Raw genomic sequence first — 26,798 nt, forward strand, 5'->3', positions numbered from 1 at the left:
ACAGAAAATTTTCATATGTTGTTGCTGCTTGATTGAGAGCAACAAAGCGAACAAAATGCATGAGCGCATTGGGATTCAAACATGTTTTCTACATGTTTACAAAATGCCGTAATGTTACCATTTAATAGTCTTTTGAGACATCTGATAGGCAAATGCGTCACTTTTAATGAGGGTTAATTTGCAATTAAAACGCAAATTTTAACACAAAATAGAACGTTTAGAAAAAAAAATTGCTCCAAAGTACCGCCTTCACCATACAGGCGGTTCACGGTGGCCCGGAAGCGGGAGCGACCTGCGTAAAAAATAAAAAAAATAAAATAGCATGAGACGAAATAAGGAGGGAAACAACCACTGCAAAATATTTCTTGGAAGCCCAGTTTACAACTTTCAGTTGTTTCATGGCTCCAGCTTCTTGTCAAAATGTTTCTGGCCTCCATAATTACTGCAGCGATGAGATGACTGAAGCACATTGATACACATCCTTAAACACGCCCCCCGTTGCCGTGGTGGCTGACTGGTTATGGTGCTCGGCTCCTGACCCGAATGACGCGCGCTCAATTCCGGCCGCGGTGGTCGCATTCGATGGAGACGAAGTGCCAGAGGCTCACTAACTGTGTATTGTCAGTGCATGTTAAACAACCCAAGGGCATCGAAATTATGCGCAGCCCTACACTACAGTGTTTGTAGGAAAGAGACTGCTTACAGATCCCGTAAATCCTCAGCGACAAGAGGACACGAAGGCCCGTGGAAAAGCAGACAGTCACGTGACAGAGATGCTTGTGGCGTCGTCCGTTATTTTAAAACCTAAATCCGACGTCTAGCTCTCTCATCATGTTTCAGCTAAATGTCTCTCTTATTTGGTGAAGACTATTTGGTGTTCAGACTAGATACGCACTTTATATTACTCTTTCGTCGACAGCGCAGTACTTTGCAAAAGACAGCCTTCTTTTAGAGTTTAAGATTATCGATACCGGAGGCATTGTACGAATCATCCGAAAACGGCAAATTCTAGCTGATATAGTTTTAGCGGGTCTTGGAGCTAGTACTTCATGGTACAAGTTCTTGATGAATACGAGCAGGGCCATTTCGCCATTGTCGGCACCAGTTACAACTCAAGATTGCGTCTTTCTACGCATTAAATGCAAGGAGCCTCACGACTCGAGTTTAAAGTGAGAAAAAAAATGCAGTTAGAACTGTGACTGAATTAAGCCGCATACTGCAAGCCCCGTTATTGATAAGTGCTTATCAGTGCGAGGTTGTAGCGAGGATGTGATCGCTCCTGCTGATGTGATCCGCAGTTTCTTCCTCCTTCTGTACTTCTCGTTGGCACATTCTTGCGAATAGTGCAGATTATCGTCTGTATTGCCGCAGAGTATGCAATATTAGTAATTAGTCAGCTTTATACACAGCTGTATGCGGGCTTCCCAAGGAATATTAAAATTTTTGTAAGCTTGAACAAATAATGACATTGATATGCTTGTGCAGTGATTTGCGTTTTTGCAAATTTTTGCACTCAGGCTGTTTTCGGGCCGATGTGCATTTGGGATACTCACGCAATAGTGCAGTATGATACCGTGTATACTGAGCTGTGTGAGCAAGGGGAACGAATGGAGAGTATTGTACGATTATATTCATTTCATTTTAGATCCTAATTTTTCTGCAGTGTTGTACATAACCTGAGCACGTAAACTGTTAGCTAAAACGCCTCCAAACAGGGTCCTTAGGTAGCTAGTAGTAATCAGCCTGACTGCTATTTGTCAACTCAAACTGTCCGCATTCAAAAGTCTATTTCAGTGCAAAGCTGCGAGTTCAGATCCAAAATTCACATCGACTAATTCTGTAATGAGAAGTAATACAGCCACAGAGGCCGCGACCTCGTTCAATTTATTCCACAATCTGCGTGCAGAGTAAATAAAGATTGCAGTTAATAATTAGAAACAAATTGCGCCGAGTATTTCTTTCCCGCAGCCCAGTTTATCTATAAGCCTCACAAAATAGTATGCTCAATTAATTTGAGAATTAGACCATATACGCGCTATTCAGCGCCGAGTGGAACGGCGCTACACACGGGCCAGATGCTTAAGGGGCCTCAAAGTGGCGCGATGTCTGTAGAGCAAAATCAAGGCACAAATACACTGGCTGGCGGAAGAAAAGCGCTGGAAGTCTTATTACTCTCTGGATCCCCGAAAGACTATCTACCTCTTTTGGCAGATGGTGCGGGGGCTTGGAACGCTTCCACAGCATCGAATCCCATTCTACGCGTTAGCGCCGCACCAAGCCCATCGCCAGTTTGATGTAGCAAATGGTTTCTGCAGAATTATTGCGGGTGCAATGAAAACCTCGAGTTGCCAGTATGTTCCTCCTGCATCACGAACATCAGCGATGGATGTTATCTTTACTGCTGAGGAACTCAGCGCTACCCTTGCTAAGCCGTGAGTGGCCGTTTGTCTTCACCAGGGCCAGAGGGGTTCGATTGCCAGTGCCGTCTGAGACAACCTGTTTCCTAATGGCTCAAGGATTTCCCCCGCATAGTGCTCGGCTCTTCCTAGTTGAAATGCTTGGGACAAGAGTCGTGGAACAAACCATTGCATTGATGGGCCAGTGATTTGTTAGGCCGTAAAACAAACCATAATCCGCCTTATGCGATAAAAGCCCACTTCAAACCGAAGCCTTGGCCTTGAGATAGAGCATCCGGCTCGAATTCAGGAGGTGCCGGATTCGATCCCCAGTGACTCCGGACATCCACCCGTTTTCTATTTGGTGGAAGAACCGTAGCGGTAGCCTAATGGTTGGCTATCCGCCTCGCATGCGAGAGGTACGGGGTTCGAACCCCTGTGGCGCTGGATGCCCACCGGTGATACTATGAGTACAACCTTCCCCTGAACTGGTGCTCGGCTCAATTAGGGTGTAATGTTTGGGAAATGGGTTTTGACCCCAATTTGGGCCTGATTGCATCACCTATACTGCGCTGTGTCACCTTGGCGACGACGAGCGACGAGAGGTACTCAACCTTTACAATCATTCATGGCCCAACGGTATTGCTGGTCTCCAGTGGAAATCCAGTCGGCTGATACCGCTACTAAAACTACGGAAATCCGATATTGAGCTCACATCTTTGGCCTAACGTCACTGATCTTCTGTCCCCAGATTAGCAAATTAAACGCCAGAAGCACATGTGCTTGGCAGGTTTTTCTTCATGTCAAAGGTGCTTACGATAACCTGACACATTAAGCCACTCTTGATGTGCAATGGCCTGTTTGAATTTGTGGCCAGAGTGTTCAGGTGGATCAAAAGGTATTCGACCAAAAGGCCATCTTTATTATGTGTGAAGTTGTTCCGACACCTGTTCATTACACCCCCCAGGGCGTGCCCCAGGGCGGAGTTCTGAGCCCTACATTGTTTAAGCTGACACTTATATCACTCCCAGAGAACCTACCAAATACGGTCCATATTTCTATGTGTACCGATGACGTCTGCATCTCAGCCTCCACTCTGACGCTTCTGAAGGTGCGACCAAGACTTCAGCGAGTTGAAACCACAACTTCCTGCTGTCTCCGAGAGCATGGTCTTAGCATTTCAGACGTGAAGCGCGCGTATATAGAGTGGCAAATACACGCAAATGAATCACTCAATATCCTCTAACTATCGACGGCCCACCCATTGCCTATTGTACTTCTCATTGCTGTTTAGGGGTTATCATTGACAGCACAGGAGTTTATCATGCAGCCCGCATTGCAGTGTGAGCGAATCTCTATCCATCCTCTACTGAGATTTCTGTCCGTGAAATCATTGGGCTTTTCGGTTCAGGCAATGCTGCAGCTGCACGGAGCACTTTTCTTGGGATTTTTGCGGTATAATACTGCCGTGCTATTGAACACACACAAGACAAATTTGCGTGCCCTCTGGACTGTAAAGGTCAGCCTCTTCACACACGCCTGGGTATCCCTCGCAGCTTACCAACAGTTCAACTATTGCTATCGACAAGGGCGACCCACTTTCGACGCGTATAACATTTGACACCCTGCTGATACACGCACATAAAGTAGCAAGGATTCCTCAACGTCATCTCGTTTCAGTTACGGTACTGAGCCCATATGCAGCGTTTTGTAATGTAATAGGAGCCCACCAATTGTCCATCTCGTCACAGTTAATCCCGGCCGCACGGCCTTCCACTGCGGTGTGGTGTCCGGGGGAGTCATGTATGCGCCTTGCAATTCATAGGATAGCGAAGAAAACGAAGTTATCGACTCCGATCCTTAAGCAGCTGACACACTACCTATTCCATGCCAAATATGACCGCACGCATGTACATACACCTCGCTCGGTCTCATCTACTATTTCAGTTTGCGCCGTGGTCATTCCTAGAAAACAGGCCAGTATTAACCAACTAGTTTCTTATTGGACAACATCAACAGGGTCTGAATGGTCCACTCTTCATATAGCTGCGCTGTACATCGGTGCATAAACACTCCACAAATGAGCTGTGTTCTGCGATTCAAAAGCTGTCTGCAATGTCTCAATTTCTGCTTTCCTCAATGGCGATCACGAGAAAACCACAGCGGAGATGAGACGTCTTCAACGCCAGGCACTGGAAGAAGGTCATGACGTCATCTACCAGTATCTATCAGGACAAGTGGAATCGTCAGGAAATGACGCAGCTGAGGCTAGGGCTCCATTGGCCCACGGCAGTACCAACATTCTCCGGATACCACTGACAAGAGCCGACACAGCGTGACATCTGAGAGTGCTTGGCCGGAGTGAGATTTCAGCGTCATGGTCTCCCGCCGCAAACTATACATGCCGTTTGCTCTGCCTCGACCGCATACTTCAACTAAATCCTCCTGCCGGCCTCTCCCGCAGCGATGCTACACTTTTGTGTCGCCTTAGGCTGGGAGTGCCATTTACAAATGCCTACTCCTACTTAATCGCAAGGCAGGCTTTCGTGCCTGTGAGAACAACTGGCACGATATTACAATTGAGCACCGACTTTGTGAGTGTCCCCGGTTTGAACGTGATCGTGTCCTCCTTGCTGGAACGCTCCTGCGCTTTGATCATCGGCCCCTTAAATCCTCTGCCCTTGGACTAAACCTTCATCGCAGAGAACAGCTGTGAAGGCGCATTTCAAGTTCTTGAAATACACAGGACTGAGTTCATGGTTGGAAACTTCCAGTCTCTGTGTCTCCTGTTAATAATTGAATACGGACACGTGAAAAAGTGATCTCACTTTCCCTTTTCCCCTTTCGATCTCTCCCTCTGTGCCCCTTCCCGCATGTAGTGTAGTATACTGGGCGTCACCTAGTACACCTCGCTGCTTTCCGTTCATGTCCCTCTATCTTTTTCAAAGATAGTGCACATACTCAATGCCACTCGACAATCTCATCGGCCTCCGAAGAAACTGAAATGCAAAATCGCGAATCACAATGGTTACGAAGAATTTTTTATCTTCACCTTAAATTCTTGAGACAAACGCTCTCAGTTGATGTCAACTGTTGATAGCTGACTTCTCCACACATATGTTAAAAAACGGTATCCGTGAGGACGACAGTTCCTAAAGCTGCTCATTCTTGATACCGCTGCAGCAAACACGACGGAGGCTGTCATCCACCAAAATCTAACGCCGTCTTGCGATATGTTTCCCTTAATTATACCCGGCATACTATATTTAAATTTCGACATGTAGCGCGAACGACGAGATTCTGGTCATTTACACACTTTTCGCGTAGTAAAGCACGACACTACAATGAACCTACACTCTAACAGACGATTAAGGGCCCATACGTGACTCTGGATTGAACGTAAACACAATTCAGCATAGACTAGAGCCTACAACAGAATATAACCGACCAGAACACAAAAATGTGCTCCACATTGTTGAATCTTTCCGCGCTTCTGTGGGTTTGAGAAGGAAATACATGTTTCATACTTTCTTTGGCCCTGCTCCCTCATAGATTCTTACTAAAGTGACAGCCAGTAATACTAAATGGGCAGCTGTGAAGAAAAGCGAGAAGCGCTCCCCAGAAAGCCACAAGTAGTTCTAAGTACAAGTAACACCGGCTACTAGAGACAAGGAAGCAAGCAAACCTCATCCTACTGAGACCAAAAGGTTCAAAATATACTTGAGCTTTGCTTTTCTATAGTGCTTATACCTAAGCAAACTACATTCTACTGTGAAAAATGAATCTAGGTCTTTAAAGGCAGGCAAAAAGAACCCGGGGTCTTCGCTGTCGGCTATTCTGTCGAATAAGATACTCGAAACTGCGGTTCACAACGTGGGGGTGAAGCCGGCTAGTCAAACCTGGTTAAAATGTAGCACATGGGTCTGGCGCTTTTGCAACTTTTAGCATAATGTGAGGAAGCCACTGGCGCTGATAGGCCACCAGCATGAGTGGAAGAGTTCTCATTTGTTCTCTCGTATTTTTTCGGCTGTAAGTTTAAGGTCGTTATCAGAAGTGTGCAGGCGCCTGCGAGATGCCACTTACATAAGTGGGCGGGGAAAAGCAGCCGAGATCACCGTGCGCCAAGTCCCGCTGGCCCTTTCCGCCACTATCTCCCCACTGAAGCACTGCCAGCACCTTGGCAGTGGCGGCGGTGACGGAGGCGGTGCACGTCCAACCGACAACGCCTTCCGCGTAGGGGGACAGGCGGGTGGCCCAAAACAGACGTCGCTCTCCACGTATGCCGGGGAGCCGAGCCTGGGCGGTTGGCTGCAACAGGCACATTAATAGCGAAGTCCACTCAAGGATTTCCGAAGAGAAATGCAAAGCAATATCGGTATACCCGACAGCCGCGTGCTGAGAAAAGATTTGTCACTTATTACGCGCCCAAAAGAAGGGTCTACGCAGTCACAATTTTATTTGAGAAGAAGGTCCAGGTGGACAAAACATTAAAACTGGAATAACATAGGTAAGAATAACGATTAATAGTTGTACAGTATTATTAACTGCGCTACTGGGTTGATTTCCTTAGGCATGACTCCTTAATGATGGGAGTAGATCAAACGGCGGTATCATTAAGTGCTTTTGGCCGTAGTATATGCAGCGGAGTGCCCATGTTTAACACTCTCGCAAGAAAAATTATGAAAACCTACCCCGTACTGATAAAATTTGTCTTCTAAATCAGGAACTAACGAAGCGAAATAAAATTTGCTGACATGTCCCAAAGCAGTTTCATATTCACTATTCCATATTTGTTCACACCTGAGAGACATCGCTTTGCACATTATTTTGCTGTTGAGCTATTAACGGTTGTCACTTATCCCTTATCGTTTCTTTATTTATAACTGACTGATTTCGTTGTCATCATTCTTCTTCTGCCAGACTAATAGGAGCATATTCTCTCTGTCTTTGCACGAAATTACTCGTCCTAGGCGACACCTCTGAGCGATGTCATGTTTTTCATGTTCAAAATTCAGAACGTCAGAGTTGTCGGCACTATAAAATTTCTTTTCGTCCGCCACTTTAAAATGGTGCTTAAAATTTTCTTCAGGTACACAGATTCCTAGTCTGGTTCTCCGATGGCATGCGCAGCGCTGGCTTTAATTCTCTCCAGAACAAACGTCAACGGCACCTGACTCTTCTCAGATGTGTACATAACCTGTTGCAACTGTCCCGCTAGCCCCTTAAAACATAACTGGTGGCTCCGTCGGTTATTGATCGGGTTGCATGTCGGCATCACCCATAATAATATTAGAATAGACACAGGAAGATAGGCATTTGCAAAAGTGCGCCGCAAGCGCTGCCTGCAAGGATTCCGAGGGATGCGATGACAACAAATAGGAGTGCCTGAGTTGTCTCCAGCAGAGGGAAGTAGTGCAGGCCAGACAACGCACACCCCCCAAGCGGAAATTCAACGTTCAAAACACTGCCCACAATACTGCCGCCAAACTTCGAGTACGTTGAACTGGATCTTCTGTACTACAGCCTTGCGTTTCAGGGACAAAACACCATATATCTGGTTGCACTGGCTGTTCCGTGTCGATCAGCGAATTTGGTTCCCCATACCAAGATGTGTAGTTTCTGCGAGCCCATCAGAACCCATCAGAAATTCTCCCAGCCATTTCCACCCTTCAGAAGCCAGGACCCACCGGAAGCACACGCCGCATCCCAACAAAATGCCACGACGAAGCAAATTTAAAGATGGTATGGGACGCGATCAATATAAAAGCGAAAGGGGAAAACTAAATGTTAAATCAATGCTTCTAGAGCAGATTTGTCGCACCGCATTGCATCACCACGCATTATATTTTGTTACACGGATATTGTAGAACCGGAGCCATTACAACAAAACTTCATTTTTCTAACGTCTCAGAACTATTTCAAGTACCTCACAGACCACCCACTAAATGACTGCACTTCTAAGTTTGAACCTTGAAATAATGTCACCAAAATATCAGAAGAAAGCGAGTGATTTTCGATGCTCGTTTCTTCCCATCAAAACTAGCAGCGTTTTAATTACTGTTGAACCTGGTTAGACAGCGAAAGCTATGGTGTATCGGGCAACTAGACGCGGCTTGGCTTTTGTAACTTAGTCTGCGTTCCGGATACTGGATAGGCAACGGGTGCTCAGGCAGCTAAAAGATAAATTAATGGGTTTTCGCGAGATGTTGACCACTCAATGAACGCTGTGGCCTATTGCTGAAGTGCCGCGCGTCTGCCACGTTGTTGTCACTGCTAATGAACGCAGGCCACATCTCTCTCTTACCACGGCCACGTACATCATAGCGCAATTGAGGTGTCCACTGACCCAGAGAGCCAGTTACGCGCTCTTCCTTTCCTCAAAATCACCGCAGTCTATATCGCTGTCAACGCCTTCGCCAATGAACACAATTAACGCCGACATCCTACAGATTAACTTCCGCCTTTCTGCTACAACATTATCAATGGTGGTGGTAGTGGTTTTATTTAATATAATAGTAAAAAGGAAGGAAAAGATTTTTGCTAACCCCGGCATCTGCCATCGATGCACCATCGATGATCGATGATCGAAGCACCTGAGCTGGGGCAGCGGAAATAAAGGACAGCAGTGTCAACGCATGCAGCGCGCATCTCTCACTATCGCCACGTAGCTTAAAGCGCGACTGAGGTGTCCACTGAGCCAGGTGGCAGGTGTGCGCCTTTCTTTGCTAAACGAAGAGTCTGTATCGATTGCAAGGCTATGATTCAAGCGTTGGTACAAGAGCGCGGTGACGACGGCTGCACGCGCAGCTAGAGCGCAGTCATGTCATGGCGGTCACGTGTAACAGCTCGGAGGCAGCGGCACACTCTAACCCTCCTCTCCCGCTCCTCGGTTCAATGCCATATGAAACAAAAGCCGAACAAACTACAGAAGGCAGTAGTAAAGCTTGCGCTTTAATACTCACCGGAGTACCCTTCGATGTGAAAGTACCGCGGTGGTGTATGGGTGGACGGCTCACGGCTCTGACAGGCTGGGCGCTCTCCCGGACATGCAGCCGCCGTGGACATCGATGTGGAGCTCGAGAGCAGTGGCCGGCATCACCTGCCTGTCCACCGCGTTTGCTGCCGCAGGGTCCGCCCGAGACGGCTAGGCCGCGGTAGAGCTCGGAGAGCGGTGGCCGCCCAGGTGACCACCTTGCAGAGTCAATGTTGCGACCGCAGTCCCCGGGGCAGGAGCCCAGTCCTCGCTCGGTGGCGCCAGGACAACACGGAGGAGACGAGAGGCGCGGCGAAGAAGGCGACGATCCGTCTGAAGGACCAGGCGGAGCTGACTTCAGAGAGGCACTGTGCATGGCTACGTGTCGCGCAAAAAGGAACGCTAGGTGTGGTGCCTACGTGCGAATCGTCGAATACTGAATGAGGAAGGCGCAACTCGTGCGCTCGAGCGCTTCTGCTTGTTGTACTGCCTTCTCTTCTTCGTGGCGCTTTGCGCAAGGTGCAGCTCTGGCAGGAATTAGCGGCGCTCAAACGAGCGAATTGCTAACAAAGAGACGCGCCTACGGTCGAGAATATAGTGTAAAACAGAGAAGGCATTTTTAGAGGCTCTCTAAACTAGAAAGTCTGCCTATTTTATGAAGTTGCTATCGAGCAGGTAACATTAACACCTCAAAAAGCTCTCCCGGAAGCTGATATGCGTACAAATCGTAGATTTTGGAGCCTTATTGTTGTCGTTAGAAGAATGTTCTTGTTGTCGTGTCCTCGAGGTTTCTCGGATTGGTGTGAAGGTAGATGGTTCCCTAAGGAGAAAAAATAAATCCTGATTTGATTGCAAAGTAAGAGAGAACAACGCTAAAATAACTTATAATAAGCTAGTGCTCGTTGTTCGCACAAAGTAGAGACCACGCACATTGAACCACAAGCGCGTACAGAGCGGTCAGTGCTGGAAGTCAGAGAATGGCGGGTGGTCAGCCTAGTGTCATATCATGGTTGGCTACGCTGCTCTAGACGGGCGCAAAAACAGAATTTTTTACTGCTTATTGCGTAAATTGCGAAATTCAGTGATAATAGCGGGTCGTCGTACAACATCGTAATCCGTAGTTCGCAATATCCGTCTGCGATCTGCGGTGCGAGTACGACGCTTGTTCGCAACATCCTTTTCTTGCATGTCCAAGAGGAAAATGGCGACATGCACGCGCTTCTTCCAAGGCTGCCAGCCTATGCACTGGCACTGGTCACATTGGGGGTTTAACCAAAACACTTTTGACTAAGGTCTAACATCGTTCCCGCTTCGAGTTGTTGAGCGATTCCGTTTCGCTCTAACATTTGCTAGCCGTCCCAATTAGCGTACTTTCAAGTCCGATTGCTTCACATAGTCCGTGGTCCCGAGTTCGATTTTCGGGCCCGGATGAATTTTTCACCAACTGCAAAGCTTCTGTGAAAGACTTACATAGTTTTTTTCTTTGCCGCTGTTTCATTCCGGTGGGCGGTTTGCAATGAGTCGATCAATGTCTGTACTGCAAAAGGGTATTAGTCTGGGATAGTCGGTATATTTCGCAGGAAAATGTACAGTTTTTGCGGTAATACCTTATGTACGTAAGGTATCGCACAACGTGAAAAAGATAGCCGGGAAAGCCGGTGTAATAATAATTGGTTTTTGGGGAAAGGAAATGGCGCAGTATCTGTCTCATATATCGTTGGACACCTGAACCGCGCCGTAAGGGAAGGGATAAAGGAGGGAGTGAAAGAAGAAAGAAGAGGTGCCGTAGTGGAGGGCTCCGGAATAATTCCGACCACCTGGGGATCTTTAACGTGCACTGACATCGCACAACACACGGGCGCCTTAGCGTTTTTTCTCCATAAAAACGCAGTCGCCGCGGTCGGGTACGAACCCGGGAACTCCTGATCAGTTGTCGAGCGCCCTAACCACTGAGCCTCCGCGGCGGGTGGAAATCCGGTCTACGAGTCGCTTTTCCGCTCCTAACAAATGGCAGCATCTTTGCAAGAAAATCATCTGTGAAAGACCGCCACCTGCCGATTGTGAGAAGAACCATGATTTCTGTTGTGTGCCAAGAATTGTGTAATGCCACAGCTCATAACATTGCTATGTGCTTATGTGTTAAGTTATCGGAGTTGGTAGTTAAACCTTTCTGTCATTAAGTAACACCTTCACAGGAGAGCATGCGGAGCGCATGCAGAACCTGCCCTACTTCCTTTCGTTATCTATATTTTTGTCTGTGCCATGATCGTGCTAGAAGTGGGAGCTCCTTTGTAACTGTGGTAAATTTATTTCGTCCAGTTTGGACTAGAAAGGAGAGGCTTGGGTGCTGAGTTTCATGTTTATCTGTAAAAGAAGATCAGTGCTGCCCCTGGAGACGCCAGTTATGACAGCGGAGGCATATGGTGTTGTGCAGTGGTGTTGAGTGCAGCGAAAAGTGTTTTGTCGGACGCACTGTGCGGGGCGATTCAGAAAGACAAGGGGAGCTGCGTGGACTCAAATGTTCGGAGAACATTCTTCTGGAGGGTGAGCGAGTGTGACATTCCTTGTGTGCTACGAGGATCCACGTTCGACGGCGCGGCGTAGACGGAGACCCAGATGACAGGCATCATCAATTACCCCAGCCATGCTCTTTGAGTGACGACCAGAACAACCGGACCCGCCGCCGCCCCGGGAAAACAGGCTTTATCCTCCCCAATTTCCGGGTACATTCCAGGACAAGGGAGCTGTCAGCGGACCAGAGCGCGCCGTACCACAGCCGACGCTATGCGCTACCGCGAAGACAACATTCTTTCCCTCCTTCCCCTTTCGACGTGGGCTATCGCCGGGAAGGCACCCACAGCTTCCCGCCGTGCCTCGTGAACAAAAGCGCATTCCCAGAAGGGCCGTGACGGACACCTGTCATGGCGGACAGGCAGTACTCGCCAAGAATGTGGAAAGACAGGCGCTAGTGAATTAGCTCCGAAGAGAGAGCCTGTGTATACTCTCACTTGAGAGAGAGTGGTGGCGTTTTTGTTGTTTATTTAGTTTGTATTGTTAACAGACTCTGGGTTCGAGGCTAAGCCCAACCCAAGGGGTGGTCCCCATCTCGCATGTTATTTTGGATTGGAGAATTGATGCTTTGGGCGGGCCACTGGAAATGACCGCCCTTAGTCCTTTGTTAATCAAGTGCTTAAAAGCACATGTAAACGGATGCAGTCCAGTCTGAGCTGGGGCTCCATGCTTAGCATGTAATGTGATGCTACTTAGGCACTAACCTGCCCGGTCGATGAGTAAAGTAGTGCAAAGTTTGTTCTTTTGTAAATTCAGTTCTGCTTTTTCCAGTTTAACTCTCTGTATATGTATGTTGTAAAATTATGCTCTGCTGTCATCATCTACAAGCTCGCCTCCTGTTCATCTTCCAAGCCGAACGACACTAGAGGAAGGGTTTGTGAACCATCCTCGAAGAAACGGACGACTATTGAAATTCTACTGCAAGCACGCTCAGGACGACATCGTTCGCCAAGAGGGCCTTCAGCGCCGAAGCCCGTCGGCGTGCAGCTTCTGCCAGCAACCGCTCGAGCCCAACTCCGGAGCCACTCCATCGCCCCCATGAAGTCGTCGGCACGTAAGCTCGGACGCCCCAGCCTCTGATGTATAATCTTAATCATGTGTAATTATTGAATATACCTGTTTGTTTAAACTGAGCCATACGGTGTCTCTTTGCCTCTCCGTCCCGTGTGGACCTGCGCATTATGGGGGTCATCACACTGGTGTCAGAAGTGGGGTCTCAAAAGCAAATGTCCTCTGAATGCTGTGACATTCATGACTTCAAAACTGTAATCAAAAGGGAATCACGGGACTGATTGTGGGACTTTTACCCCCATTTGAGAGGCTTGAGGCACTGGAGGGCATGAAAAAAAAAATGACTGTATCTGAGGGAGCTCCCACTCCACAGCCGTCGCTCGGAGCAAGCATGCTGGCATTAGGAAGCGTCATTCCGACGTTTACGGGAGATAAGACAGGGGTTCCAATCTGCGATTTCTTTTCCATGCTAGAAGAGATTGGGAAAATGGGGGGATGGTCCGATGCTCAAATGCTGGGAATGGCGAGGTGTAAGATGGCAGGAGCTGCTCATGATTTTGCATGGCGAGACGAAAAAGTAAAATCCACAAAATCATTTGCGGAATTTAAGAAGCTCGCGTTTGAGCATTTTGACACTGAACCACGTCATGTGCGAGTACAGAGGTTCCGTGACGCCGGACAGATGGTAGGGGAGGACGTGCGAACGTTTGCGTCGCGGCTTCAGCGCTTAGCGCGCGATACGTTAAGCAGGGAGGAGGAAGGAGACCAGCTTAAGAAGAAATACGCGGAGGATATACTTAAAGAGGAAATGACCGCTTTGTTCGTGGCTGGTCTGCAAGACCCCTTGCGCCGGTTCGTGCTCTCGCGCAAGCCGAGCAATTTCGACCAAGCCGTGGAGGCCGCATTGGATGAGGAACAAAATGAGGCGTTAACGACAGCCGCAGCGAGAGTACGCGTCATAGAGAGAGCGGTGCTCAACCCTGAGGTTGCTCTCTTGACAGAGCGGTTAGATCGCTTAGAACAGCTGCTATCTCAGCAGGTAGAATGCCAGGTTGAAGCGCGCGCTCAACAGCGCCCATTTGCTGGAAACCGGAGACCGCCACAAAGCTACAGGCGCGGTATGCGAGATTTTGAAGAAATCGTATGCTTCGCTTGCCAGGGTCGCGGACACATCGCCAGGTTCTGCCAAAACGTGCGCCGTGGGGAGCCACAAAGAGAAGCAGGCGAGACACGCCCTAAGCAAGCCTACAGCGGGGTTCCAGATACCGAGTCAAAAAACTAGTTAGTCCTCCCCAGCCTGAGGAGCGTGGGGAGGGAGCAGTAGATGATGAGGTGGTGGTAGTTTGTGTGGCCGACGAGGCATGCCCTGTTGTGCGTTGCAAGTTAAATGGTTGTTGTATGGAATTGTTGATAGATACGGGGTCAAAGGTGACATTGCTTAAGGAGAGCAGTTTTAACACGCTTCGAAGGAAGGGGGACCGCGAGGTGTTGGAAGCGTCTGGTGGTATGGCAACCAAATTTGTAGGCATAACGGGGGATCCTCTTGGCATAAGTGGACTCTACCGGTTACACTTCTCTCTCGGCGGAATTGCATTGGAGCACCCCTGCTACGTATGCCCGGACACGGTGTCTCTGCCAAACGGAGTGTCAGGTATATTAGGGCAGGATTTTTTGAGAAAAGGGAAGGTAGTAGTCTCATTCTCTGAGGAAGAGGTTAATGCGGGCGGCTCAAAAGTTCCGTTTTTGAACAGGAGAGGGGCTGAGATTCGCATTACCGATATTGACACCCGTCAAACTGTGGGATCATTGGAGAAGGTATATTCGCGGGTTGCCGTCCGGCTGGTCGAGGAGGCGGTCGTCCTTCCTTGGTCGGAGCACATTTTGTACGCGTTTGTGCCTTCAGATGTAGAGAGCGGCGCCGTGGGAGTGCTTGAGCCGGTCGACTCTCTCAGCAATGGCCTGAAGGCAGCCGCGTGCCTCGTGACAGTTAATGACGCCCACAGAGTGCCCCTACGGGTGGTTAACTGTAGCCAGCAGCCACTGAGCCTTCCCAAGAACAAAACATTGGCTTTCTTCACCTCTGCGATAGAGCAACGTGAGCCCACCGATACGGTACTCGCAACTGTAGAGCATGCTAGTCCTTCGGCTGCTCCAAAGGTGTCGTTCGATCTTTCTCACGTAAAATCCAGGGAGAGGGAGGCTCTGGCTGGTTTGCTGAACGACTACTCGGAGGTATTCGCCGCGTCCAACCTGGATTTGGGCTGCTGTGGCGTTATAAAGCACAGGATAGAAACCGGCACTTCATCGCCCGTTTACCAGCGTGCGTACAGGATTCCTTACTCCCAACGTGAGGAGATGGAGCGGCAGGTGCAGGACCTGATTGATCGCGGCATTGTCGAACACTCAAAGTCACCCTGGGGAGCACCAGCACTATTGGTGGAAAAGCCAGATGGCTCGTATCGATTGGTAGTGGACTACCGCAAACTAAATGCCGTAACTCGCATCGATCCATACCCCATCCCCAATATACAGGAGACGCTTTCTCAGCTGGGCTCTGCCAGGTACTTCACGGTAGTGGACATGGCGGCGGGATTCTGGCAGATAGCAATGGATCCGACAGATGCCGAGAAAACGGCATTCAACACGCCCTCAGGGCACTATGAATGGAAAAGAATGCCGATGGGTCTGGCCAACAGCCCTGCTGTCTGGCAGAGAACCGCTGATGTTATCCTGGCAGGTCTTCTGGGGAGGCTGTGCTTCGTGTATATGGATGACATTATCATATACAGTGACAGTTTTGATAACCATTTGCGCGATATTGAGCAGGTTTTGGTGCGACTAAGAGCAGCGGGTCTCAAGCTGAAGCCCTCTAAGTGCCAATTCATCAAAAACGAGGTGAAATACCTCGGGCACGTTGTTTCAGCTGACGGCGTGCGACCGGACCCTGAGAAACTAAGGTGTGTCTCGGATTTTCCATCCCCGACTAGCGTCCGCCAGGTCCGGCAGTTTCTCGGCCCGATCGGTTACTACCGAAGGCACATAGGGGAGTTCGCCAAGCTCGCTAAGCCGCTCACCGCCTTAACAGCCAAAAATGTCACCTTTCGCTGGGACGAAAACGCGGAGAATGCTTTTGGGGCCCTGAAAAGGAAGCTAATGAGTGCACCGCTGTTGCGCCACCCGGATTTTTGTTTGCCCTTCGTTATGGCCACAGATGCGTCAAAGTTCGCAGTTGGTGCCGTGCTATCTCAGGTTATCGAGGGCAAAGAACATCCCGTTGCTTTTGCTAGCCGACAGCTGAGCCCCACAGAGCAAAAGTACGGAGCTACGGAAAGGGAGTGCCTCGCCGTTGTCTGGGCAGTAAAGAACTTCAGATGCTACCTTTACGGCCGCAAATTCAAGCTAGTCACAGACTGCCATCCTCTGAAATGGGTGATGACTGTCAGGGACCCTAGCTCGCGACTCGCTAGATGGAATCTACACCTGCAGGAATACTGCTTTGAAGTTGAGCACAAGTCAGGAAAGACACATCTGAATGCTGATGCACTCAGCCGCACAGCTGCCGTGGCAGCTATAGATGAGTTTGTCCCCGTAGTCGACCCCGCCGAATTACGCACAGAGCAGTGCAAAGATCCTGACCTGAAGCGAATAATCGAAAGCTTAGAGGGCGCACCGTCTCACCCCGAACAGCTAGGTTATTTCATTGACAAAGTCGGCACCCTGTGTCGGCGCACGAGGCCAACCAGGAAAGGGAGATTAGAGAAAACCGCTTGGGAGAGAGTTGTCATACCTCGGTCGTGGACAGAAAGGGTTCTTCGCGCGTTTCACGATGCGCCATGCGCCGGTCATTTTGGCGTAGCGAAGACACGCAGGCGTGTGGAGCGTTTGTACTTTTGGAGTGGCATGCGACAGGATGTTAGAGACTACTGTGCGAAGTGTCATTCCTGTCTCGAAAGAAAAACACCCAAGGGACGAAGACCAGCTCCAATTCAGCCGTTCTCTGAGGTTTCGGCTCCCTTCGAGCGGACAGGTATGGACATAATGGGCCCATTGCCCACGACCACTTCCGGAAACAAGTACATTTAAGTATTTGTCGATCACCTTTCAAAATACGCGGAAGCGGTAGCACTCCCAGATCAGAAGGCAGACACGGTTGCAAGAGCATTTGTCGAACAGATCGTGCTCCGACATGGACCCCCGAGGCAACTCTTGACAGATCGGGGAACGAACTTCGTGTCGCAGCTAATGAGGAGAGTTTGCGAGCTGCTTAAGATCGCTAAGAAGCAGACAACACCGTACCATCCGGCTTGCAACGGCGCGGTGGAGCGACTGAACCAAACCGTGGCCGGGTTCCTGTCGCATTTTGTTTCGCGCGACCACCGGGACTGGGATTTGTGGCTCCCGTATGCAATGTTTGCCTACAATTCCGCAGCACACGAGAGCACGGGCGAATCGCCATTCTTTCTTCTCTACGGCCGAGACCCGGACCAGCCTAGTGAAGTGCCAGAGGGCCCCCGTCGTGTCCCATACGCTTCACTGGACGACTATAAGGTGGAGCTAGAATCGCGCTTGCAAGTGGCGAGGGACATCGCAAAGGAGGCCTTAAAGAAAGCGGCGAAGCGCAGGAAGGAGGTGCACGATCGCAGTGCTAGAGACGCGCCGTTTAATGTGGGGGACAGCGTGTACATTGAAAACTGCCAAAGGCAGATTGGGCTAGCTCGTAAGTTCCAGACGAAGTGGAGAGGACCGTGCGAGGTTGTCGAGAAGCTTTCTCCGGTAAACTTCAGAGTCCGAGACGTGAACCGGCGCTTGATAAGGATACACGCAAATCGCCTCAAGTCGGCACCGGTTCAGTATTCACGAAATGAGGAAAGGGAAAGCGCGGATTTTGATGGGGACAGAAGTGAAGCGGAGCGCGCAGATAGTTCGCAAGAAACGCCCTCTCCTGCATTTGTTCGGCAGGCGCCAGAGGTGACGGCCGGAATGCCACCGGATTTACTTCATGCATTGCTAGAAGAAGAAGCGCGCGAGGTTGCCGCGCAGATAACGCCAGGAGAGGCTCCTGCCACGAGCCCTCGCGAGTCCCAAAGCAGACAAAGGGTCACAGACTTACTTAGTATGACTCATGAAGGCCGATATCCGCTGCGAAATCGGAAAGCTAAGTCGGACTAATGGCGTAAACAGAGCGGAGTTTTGAACTGGTTAGAATTGTGTAATGCCACAGCTCATAACATTGCTATGTGCTTATGTGTTAAGTTATCGGAGTTGGTAGTTAAACCTTTCTGTCATTAAGTAACACCTTCACAGGAGAGCATGCGGAGCGCATGCAGAACCTGCCCTACTTCCTTTCGTTATCTATATTTTTGTCTGTGCCATGATCGTGCTAGAAGTGGGAGCTCCTTTGTAACTGTGGTAAATCTATTTCGTCCAGTTTGGACTAGAAAGGAGAGGATTGGGTGCTGAGTTTCATGTTTATCTGTAAAAGAAGATCAGTGCTGCCCCTGGAGACGCCAGTTATGACAGCGGAGGCATATGGTGTTGTGCAGTGGTGTTGAGTGCAGCGAAAAGTGTTTTGTCGGACGCACTGTGCGGGGCGATTCAGAAAGACAAGGGGAGCTGCGTGGACTCAAATGTTCGGAGAACATTCTTCTGGAGGGTGAGCGAGTGTGACATTCCTTGTGTGCTACGAGGATCCACGTTCGACGGCGCGGCGTAGACGGAGACCCAGATGACAGGCATCATCAATTACCCCAGCCATGCTCTTTGAGTGACGACCAGAACAACCGGACCCGCCGCCGCCCCGGGGAAACAGGCTTTATCCTCCCCAATTTCCGGGCACATTCCAGGACAAGGGAGCTGTCAGCGGGCCAGAGCGCGCCGTACCACAGCCGACGCTATGCGCTACCGCGAAGACAGCATTCTTTCCCTCCTTCCCCTTTCGACGTGGGCTATCGCCGGGAAGGCACCCACAGCTTCCCGCCGTGCCTCGTGAACAAAAGCGCATTCCCAGAAGGGCCGTGACGGACACCTGTCATGGCGGACAGGCAGTACTCGCCAAGAATGTGGAAAGACAGGCGCTAGTGAATTAGCTCCGAAGAGAGAGCCTGTGTATACTCTCACTTGAGAGAGAGTGGTGGCGTTTTTGTTGTTTATTTAGTTTGTATTGTTAACAGACTCTGGGTTCGAGGCTAAGCCCAACCCAAGGGGTGGTCCCCATCTCGCATGTTATTTTGGATTGGAGAATTGATGCTTTGGGCGGGCCACTGGAAATGACCGCCCTTAGTCCTTTGTTAATCAAGTGCTTAAAAGCACATGTAAACGGATGCAGTCCAGTCTGAGCTGGGGCTCCATGCTTAGCATGTAATGTGATGCTACTTAGGCACTAACCTGCCCGGTCGATGAGTAAAGTAGTGCAAAGTTTGTTCTTTTGTAAATTCAGTTCTGCTTTTTCCAGTTTAACTCTCTGTATATGTATGTTGTAAAATTATGCTCTGCTGTCATCATCTACAAGCTCGCCTCCTGTTCATCTTCCAAGCCGAACGACACTAGAGGAAGGGTTTGTGAACCATCCTCGAAGAAACGGACGACTATTGAAATTCTACTGCAAGCACGCTCAGGACGACATCGTTCGCCAAGAGGGCCTTCAGCGCCGAAGCCCGTCGGCGTGCAGCTTCTGCCAGCAACCGCTCGAGCCCAACTCCGGAGCCACTCCATCGCCCCCATGAAGTCGTCGGCACGTAAGCTCGGACGCCCCAGCCTCTGATGTATAATCTTAATCATGTGTAATTATTGAATATACCTGTTTGTTTAAACTGAGCCATACGGTGTCTCTTTGCCTCTCCGTCCCGTGTGGACCTGCGCATTATGGGGGTCATCACAGTGCCATGCCGAAAAAATGTAGTGTACAAAATTACTTCTTATCTCCCAGCAAGAATGTGTGTGAGGATTCGAAAACTGGTGTTTAAAACGCTGTGTTTAATGCAAAAAACTCTGCCCGAAATTTTACGCAGTTACAAAACGCACCCGCGGGCTTCAGGAGAGTGCACCAATATTACACGGGACGAACCACAAAGCGTTCTTAGAGTGAAGGTTCAACGCAGCTATAGTAAAAAAAAATGCGTGGTTGTTCTAAGTAGCTGCATGCCATTGTGCAGAAACTGTAAGTATGCACAGAGGATACCGTATGACTGGTAATGGTGTCCATGTTAACGCGTCATTTAAAACACTCAAAGAAACATCTTTGTTTTCCTCAATTTAATTTGAAGCCTCTTCGTTAATGCCGAAGTTTCTGATCGATTTTGGAGATTTGTTTCGAGGTCTGGGCATAACCTTAAAGTGCCTGTCAGCGCTCTCCCGCTCCCTCATTCATACTCTCCTAGCGATTTCACGCCTTTGGTCCGGCCCTGCGGTCGTGTATTCCGTGACAACTATTCTGCGATTCAAGGCCAGTTGATAATAAAATTTATTCTGAACTAGTTTTGCTCCTAGCCCTCAGTGTTGAGTGCTTATACAGGCTTTCAACCATGGGCCATTCCTCCCCAGGCCCTGAGTTATGTCCTCAGAAAATGGGAGGCTACTCAAACTGCCACGATTGAACTCTATCTCCTCCTATTACCCAAATCCATCGCCCTGAAGGCATCTCGCAAAAGCTATGGACAGCAACGAAAAAAATTCCGTCTCGTCGATGTTCTTTTAATTTGTGTTCACCCCTTTTATTAAGATCAAGCAGTTTCTGCAACGAGGGTCAGCTCTGTTGAACTACGTTTTGATACGCTTGAACAGCGTCTTAATGTGTTCGTGACGCTCCCGTGAGTAGTCCCTTGAAAAGAGGTTTCCACTGACATTAACTTTGATGAGATTATGAAAAGCAAGGAAAAATGCTTCAATATTAGTAGAAATAATCGTTGCAAGAATGCAGGAGTTAATAAGATGAAAAGCAGTTAATTACATGTGAAAAAAGAGCCTCATTTTATTTTTTCTAAGAAACCGTGACATCAAGGGAGTCATTTTTGGTCGCACAGGCTACCTTCCGCTGCATACGCGGAAAAAGGTTGGCGATAAGCGGATTACGGAAAACGTATTGCCTTTCACTGCCGTAATCTAGCCCTAGAGGTGGCGGCCTCTAGGACGTTGGTGAAAACTATATTCTGAAGAATACTACGGATGTTGGAGCTGGAAGCTAATGAATCATGCAGCGAGACACAGGACAAAGCCAGTAAGCAGGTACTAACTCGTATGTTACCCCCCAGAGAGGAGTACAGTGGGAAAACATCGGGAGGGGAGCTTTCATAAAACCAGCAATTTTCAAAAGGGCTGCATTCCAAGGACATTTCAAGTCAGCATGTTGGCAATAAGAGAGGTGTTTTTCAGAAGCATGCAAGGGTGCACTTCTCGTTCATGATTTTTGTTTCTCATTCTAAAGGCCTTCTTTCTCTTTTCCTTCTTGCTAAACACTTTTCCACGTAGCGCCATATTGCTGGCTTGACTGCTTTTTGTAGCTGGCGCTAAAATTGATCACGCCTGCGCTTTAACTTCTGGCGCTCTATCTTCCTCCGTTCATCCCTCTGCACCTGCAGCCGGAACAATGAACAACCTACTCACCACGGAACGGCGACGAAGACGTTTTTCTCTCCCTGCCTAGCCTCTCCTGCAGACAGCGCGCGACCCATCTAGAGTTTTCCTTCTCAAGAATAAAGTGAGTGTGTCCTTTGCGTTCGGGACTGTTTCGTTAGGAAACAAGCTTTCCGAAAGAGATGACTTACTGGTATCCGCAAGTGGTCACTTGACAACTTGCAGAATAGTAGCACCCTCTGGAATATAGCACATGTTTTTTTCAAACGATAACCGTTGTTCACATTTCCTCATTCTTGTTCGAAAAGGAAGAAAAAGACGCTTTTTATCTGCATGAGAGGGAAGTTGTTGAAAGGACACAATGAATAGCCAAAAGTTCCAGTGAATCCAAAATTTCTACTCACTATAAGGCGCCAAGTTCTCCAGTACCAGCACTGGTCTCTAGCTTATCCGCAGTAAATACTCGATCTGTCTCCGTCTGTGTGCAGAGCATGGCTGCGAACACGAGGAACAGATCGAAGCAGGTACAATGGTGCACCGTAGTACCCTCCGGCAACTGCCCTTTAATCCTGTTTCACATGAAACGAACCGCTCGCTAATCTCACGGCCGTGGCGCATGCACCCTCTCGCGGAGGAAGCTACAGCGGCTGGAGCGGCGAGGTTCGGGCAAGCTGGAAATTTTCGCGACGGCGACGCGGCAGCACCGCATATCAACCAATGCCAGCCCAGTGTTGCCACGTGACTAGTAGAAGCCTAGTGCAAGAAAGCATTGGCATAGACGAGTGTTTGTGTCCGTATGCTTTTGTTTAAAAAAAATATATAAAGTTGTGTTGAATGCTTAAAACGCAAGATTTATATTTATTTAAATAAACGGTGGAAGTAAACGACAAAATGGTGCTACTTATATAGTATGTTTTTTTGTTTGCAGGCCACCAAAATGGGTTGCAAGCGCATATCTTTTGCCAGCAACATTGGGTTTCACAGCGGTGCAAAACCCGCAGCGGCGACTCCTTTGAAACGAAAGCTCGCGAAACGCATCGCAGCCCCGCGCCTTTGCTCGCTCTATTCGCCGAATCGCTTGCATGTGAACCGCCCTTTACACTCGATCTCGAAAGTTGGTGGTAACCTGTGGGGCTTCAGGTTCACTGAGAATAAAGGGCGTCACTCTCTCTTCTTTTATAGGAAGAATAAAAGTTAAGGCAATTGACTCACCTTCCCTCTGTTGGCAGAGTAGAAGATTTAAAGGCTATCTGTGAAGGAGAATTATCGGTTACAACCTTCAAAATTCTAGAAAAACTGAACTACAGAAAGTTGCTTTCCGTCAAACACCCTCGTTCACAGACTGGTTTTCTCTTAATTCCCTACACACAACCGAGGTTAGCGTGATCAGTCAGTAGCCCTCCATTGTAATCTTTTCAGAAATGGAGAGGGGTATGCACCTTAATCTGTGTAAACCTGAACTCTAGACGATTCCCAGCAGTTTTGGAAAACAGGAAAACGCCGCCGCGACGAGAGGCGGAACCGGTCTGGCCGAGCCGGCAGAGGCTGACGCGCTTGGAGCGAAATCGAAACACGCTCCAAGTTGCCGCTGGTTTGGTCGGGGTGCGCTGAACCCGCCGATACCGTCGGCGGTCAAGCGACGTTGGAGAGTAAAGGATCTCTCTGTGGCCAACGTGACGTCGCAGTGTCACGCGCCCGCGTTAAGGTGCACTCACACTAGCGGAAACTTCCCGCAGCGGCCCAGCGTCAACATCGACGCTGCGTCGCAGCTCCTCGAAATGACACTCACACGGCGCGCGTTTTCTCGCTACGGTTGTCTTGGAAGGTAGAGGGAGGAGGCGTTGAGGGAGGACCCGAACGAGCAGAAAGAGGAGGGGATAGTCGCGTGACACCAGAGAAGACTGGAAAGCGCGCCCTTTTCTCACGTCGTCGTCTTGACCGTCTGCTAGCTCTCTTCCCGTCGCCCTTTTTGTCACGAGGATGGCTGGTTCGAACGATGAGCTGTTGGCTACGGTAAACGTGCTTATACTTCACTATACTATTCTGCACTGTATCAAGTCGCATGTTCATGCCAGCAAAGCAGCCGCCGAGTGCCCGGCCGGCCAGACGCGCGCAGTCTCCGCCTCCGCCGACGGGGTCACTGAACTGGGACCGACGTCACGGTTCACGGTCGGCGCCCATTGGGTGTTCTCGTCAGCGGCACGGGAAAAATAGCTACCGGATTCATCGCGCTGCGGGACGGCACAGCAGGCTGCCTGCGGGAGAAAAGCCGGCTTGTGCGGGAAGCGGCGCGCGGAAAACGTTCTGCGTTGCGCGTTTTCCGCCTAATGTGCGCGCGCCTTTACGTTGGAGTAAAAACGCGTCCCGCGTACTACCGCGAGGCTCCAGCTTTACATCGCTGAGAGTGCTCACCGCTTAAGAACAAGTTGCTTCAAGGACGCGTTCATGCAACTGCCCTCATCCGATATGCTATACAAACAACGTTGGTCACGGCACCATCTTAAAGCTGTAAATAAAATAATGTGCCACCTCGTATTTGAGAAATGAAGAAATACAGAAAAGAAACCTTGATCCGTGCACGTTTAAAAAACGAAGGTTGCGCAAATCAATCCTGAGCTCACTCACACACATGTATATCTTCTGGCCGCGGCTTTGAGCATTGCAACATAAAAAAAGATTCATCGTCATTGTTTCAGTTTTGTTGCTAAAGGGAAAGTTACAGCTAGAGTGGTAAGTTATAATGAGCAACTCTGGAAGGATATAAACAGCAAAGCTACTATTAAAAGCTTTTCCTCTTATAAGGCATCTTGCTTAAACTTCCACATTGAAAAAAGATGTCTTTTTGATCAACTATAACTGCCGCGGTTCAGAGTTTACTTCTTATGAAAAAAGAAAACGGCGTTTTTAAGTATAAAGAACCCGCTGGCATGGAGATATTGCGCAAGTGCGAGCAATGCCGTAGTATTGCTTTGGCCTCCAACATTTCAGTCACAAAACCCAAAGTGCCCTCTAGGAGAAATTCCAGGAAACATTTTTCCGTAATATTTGGTATAAAAAAGAAACACAGTTCTCAACACTTACAAAAAGTGATAAAAAAGGTGCAAATTTCACGAAACAGACCAAACGTCCAGCAGCAGGTATTTCAAGGGTGCAAATTTATTCCATCCCTGATGAGAAGGGGTAAAATTTGAAGTTACCCCTTTCTTACTAATTTCTTACACCTTTTTTTAGAGTGCACTGCAGAAATCGAAATAAATTTTGCGGAAACGGAATATTTTCTAGTGGAAGCAGTTCCTAAACAGTTTTTGGCTCTTATTATTTCAGAAACAAACAAATCGCGAACATTGCTGAATTTTGGCAGTCCACCTACATGATAAGAGAACTTTTGCCAATAACAGGAGTCCCGTCTACAGGAACAGGCAATATTAGTTTCATGAGCCTCAACGTGCACGTGAAGGATAAAATAACAAATCCCGTGTTTAGCCCACAAAGAGCAGGAAAAGTGCCGGCAACAGATATGGTGGGCCAATCAACAAACGTTACACACCTTGATATCGATCGGAAATGAGAGCAAATAAGGCGGGCTCAGAGAGAAGCTAATTGACATTAGGAATCAGGAGCTTCGGCATAGTCAGCTTAATGATATTTAGGTCAGTATCTAAGGGTAGAAGAGGGCAGAAAAAATATACGATAAAACAGGCTTCGAATGTCACGACGTACCCAATTTAGGCAAGGCTTAATTTGGTGGCCTGCACCTCTGTTTCGGAGTGTACTGTAATCATTTGCGGTCTTACGTGAGACTACTCCTTGTAGGCATAGCGACATGAATAGTTCCCTTTATTTGCGAAGAGAAGCTACGGAAACGGAGTCATTCGCTTGTAAAAGCTATTTATTTGGAGGCATTTTCGGTTCGTATGATACTATGTAAATGAAGTGATTACATCAGCGAAGGATAATTTGTGAACAGTCTTAAACATGAAAGAAAATTGTAATCCTAAAACGGTATACAGCTCCCTCCGCGTAATACTTTGAATACGTTCACTCAAGAAAAGACTGATCATTCAAGTCTAAACAGGCATCAGCATCTCGTAAATGCGCTGTTGATCATTGCAACAGAATTTAGAGCCTGGAGCCTTTATCAAATAAAGTGTACAGCCCAGAGCGTTGACCTCTAGGTCATGCTGTGCGGCTTGTATCGTCAGTGTTACAAATCTCTCGACAATGAGATAGACTCTCATCCTCGCCTGTCGAAAGCTTAAGATTTGGTTCAGTGCTACAAATCCCTGGTGTTTAGCGCTCGTAGAAGTGACTGCCTCTGATCGACTGATGCGTTCAACGATTTAAATCCGTTTCTCCATTGAAATCTCATATGGGGCAATTTGGTAAAGCCTACAAATTTATGTGGCAGTAATTTTCGCTTCGCATTTCTTATTCTCTCTTGAAGGACTTTAGGCCACTCTCACCATTTCCTCCATTCGCGATTTGATCAGTGATGAGCTCAAACTCCAACCTTGCCAGGTATGCCATCGCGGGTCATGTCAGTTCTTCTGTAATAGCTGTGTTCCAGGCATTTACCTACTGCTAACGGCCCCTGCCTGCTTCAGCATGCATATGAACAGACTTAATTACCTACATTCTCAGTACACCGAGAGCACCGGAACGTCTTCTTCAAAAAATGTTTTCGTTCTGCGAAAGTTTCTAAGGTATTAAATTCCAACGACCATAAAACTCGATTTCAAAACACCATCTCGAGAGACCCTTCTCATGTTCTAACCGTATTTTTCGACTCGTTACTGACATTTGCGATGCTTTAGGGTGCCACTGAGGCAAATTGAACGTAATTCTCGAGGCGTGGCTAGCAGCGCGAATTTTTCATTATAAAGGAGGCCACTTCTTCGTAGTAGATCCTTTGGCCAGAGTATGAATAAAGCTGCGCAAAAAAAAATTAGCCTTAATAAAGCTAGCCTAAAAGCCAATGAAGCACACACGACTCAAGAAAGCAAAAAAAAGATTGAAATGAAGGGCAGGCGAGGAGGACCGTGCGAAAGTGTCCATCCTATACCGCACATGCCCGATCGTCTTGCCTGAGTACTACTCCGGGTCAGATATTGCAGGGCAAGGTGTTCCGCGGACCCTCCAAAAGGCTTGTGACGTCGGAAACCGCCCATGCGTTTAATGTATATCGTAGCCAATGGCGTAGATAGACGCATCGCTACAGTGTGCTCAATTTGCTGTCTATGAACGCGAGCTCTGCGGATTTATAATCATCTAGACGGCGT

At 48.6% G+C, this 26,798-nt stretch overlaps 1 protein-coding gene across 1 annotated transcript; it reads right to left on the bottom strand.

Annotated features, from left to right (window-relative positions):
- Positions 1–66: 66 nt before the first annotated feature.
- Positions 67–9,824, bottom strand: LOC144100295 (uncharacterized). Its single transcript, XM_077633283.1, has 3 exons — positions 9,359–9,824; positions 6,480–6,704; positions 67–292 (listed from the first exon to the last, which is right to left on the bottom strand). Exons 1-3 carry the CDS (start codon positions 9,743–9,745, stop codon positions 266–268), a joined length of 639 nt encoding a protein of 212 aa, XP_077489409.1. The 5' UTR covers positions 9,746–9,824; the 3' UTR covers positions 67–265.
- Between the last annotated feature and the right edge of the window lie 16,974 nt (positions 9,825–26,798).

Source organism: Amblyomma americanum, chromosome 1 (genome assembly GCF_052857255.1).
Source record: "Amblyomma americanum isolate KBUSLIRL-KWMA chromosome 1, ASM5285725v1, whole genome shotgun sequence".
NCBI lineage: Eukaryota > Metazoa > Arthropoda > Arachnida > Ixodida > Ixodidae > Amblyomma > Amblyomma americanum.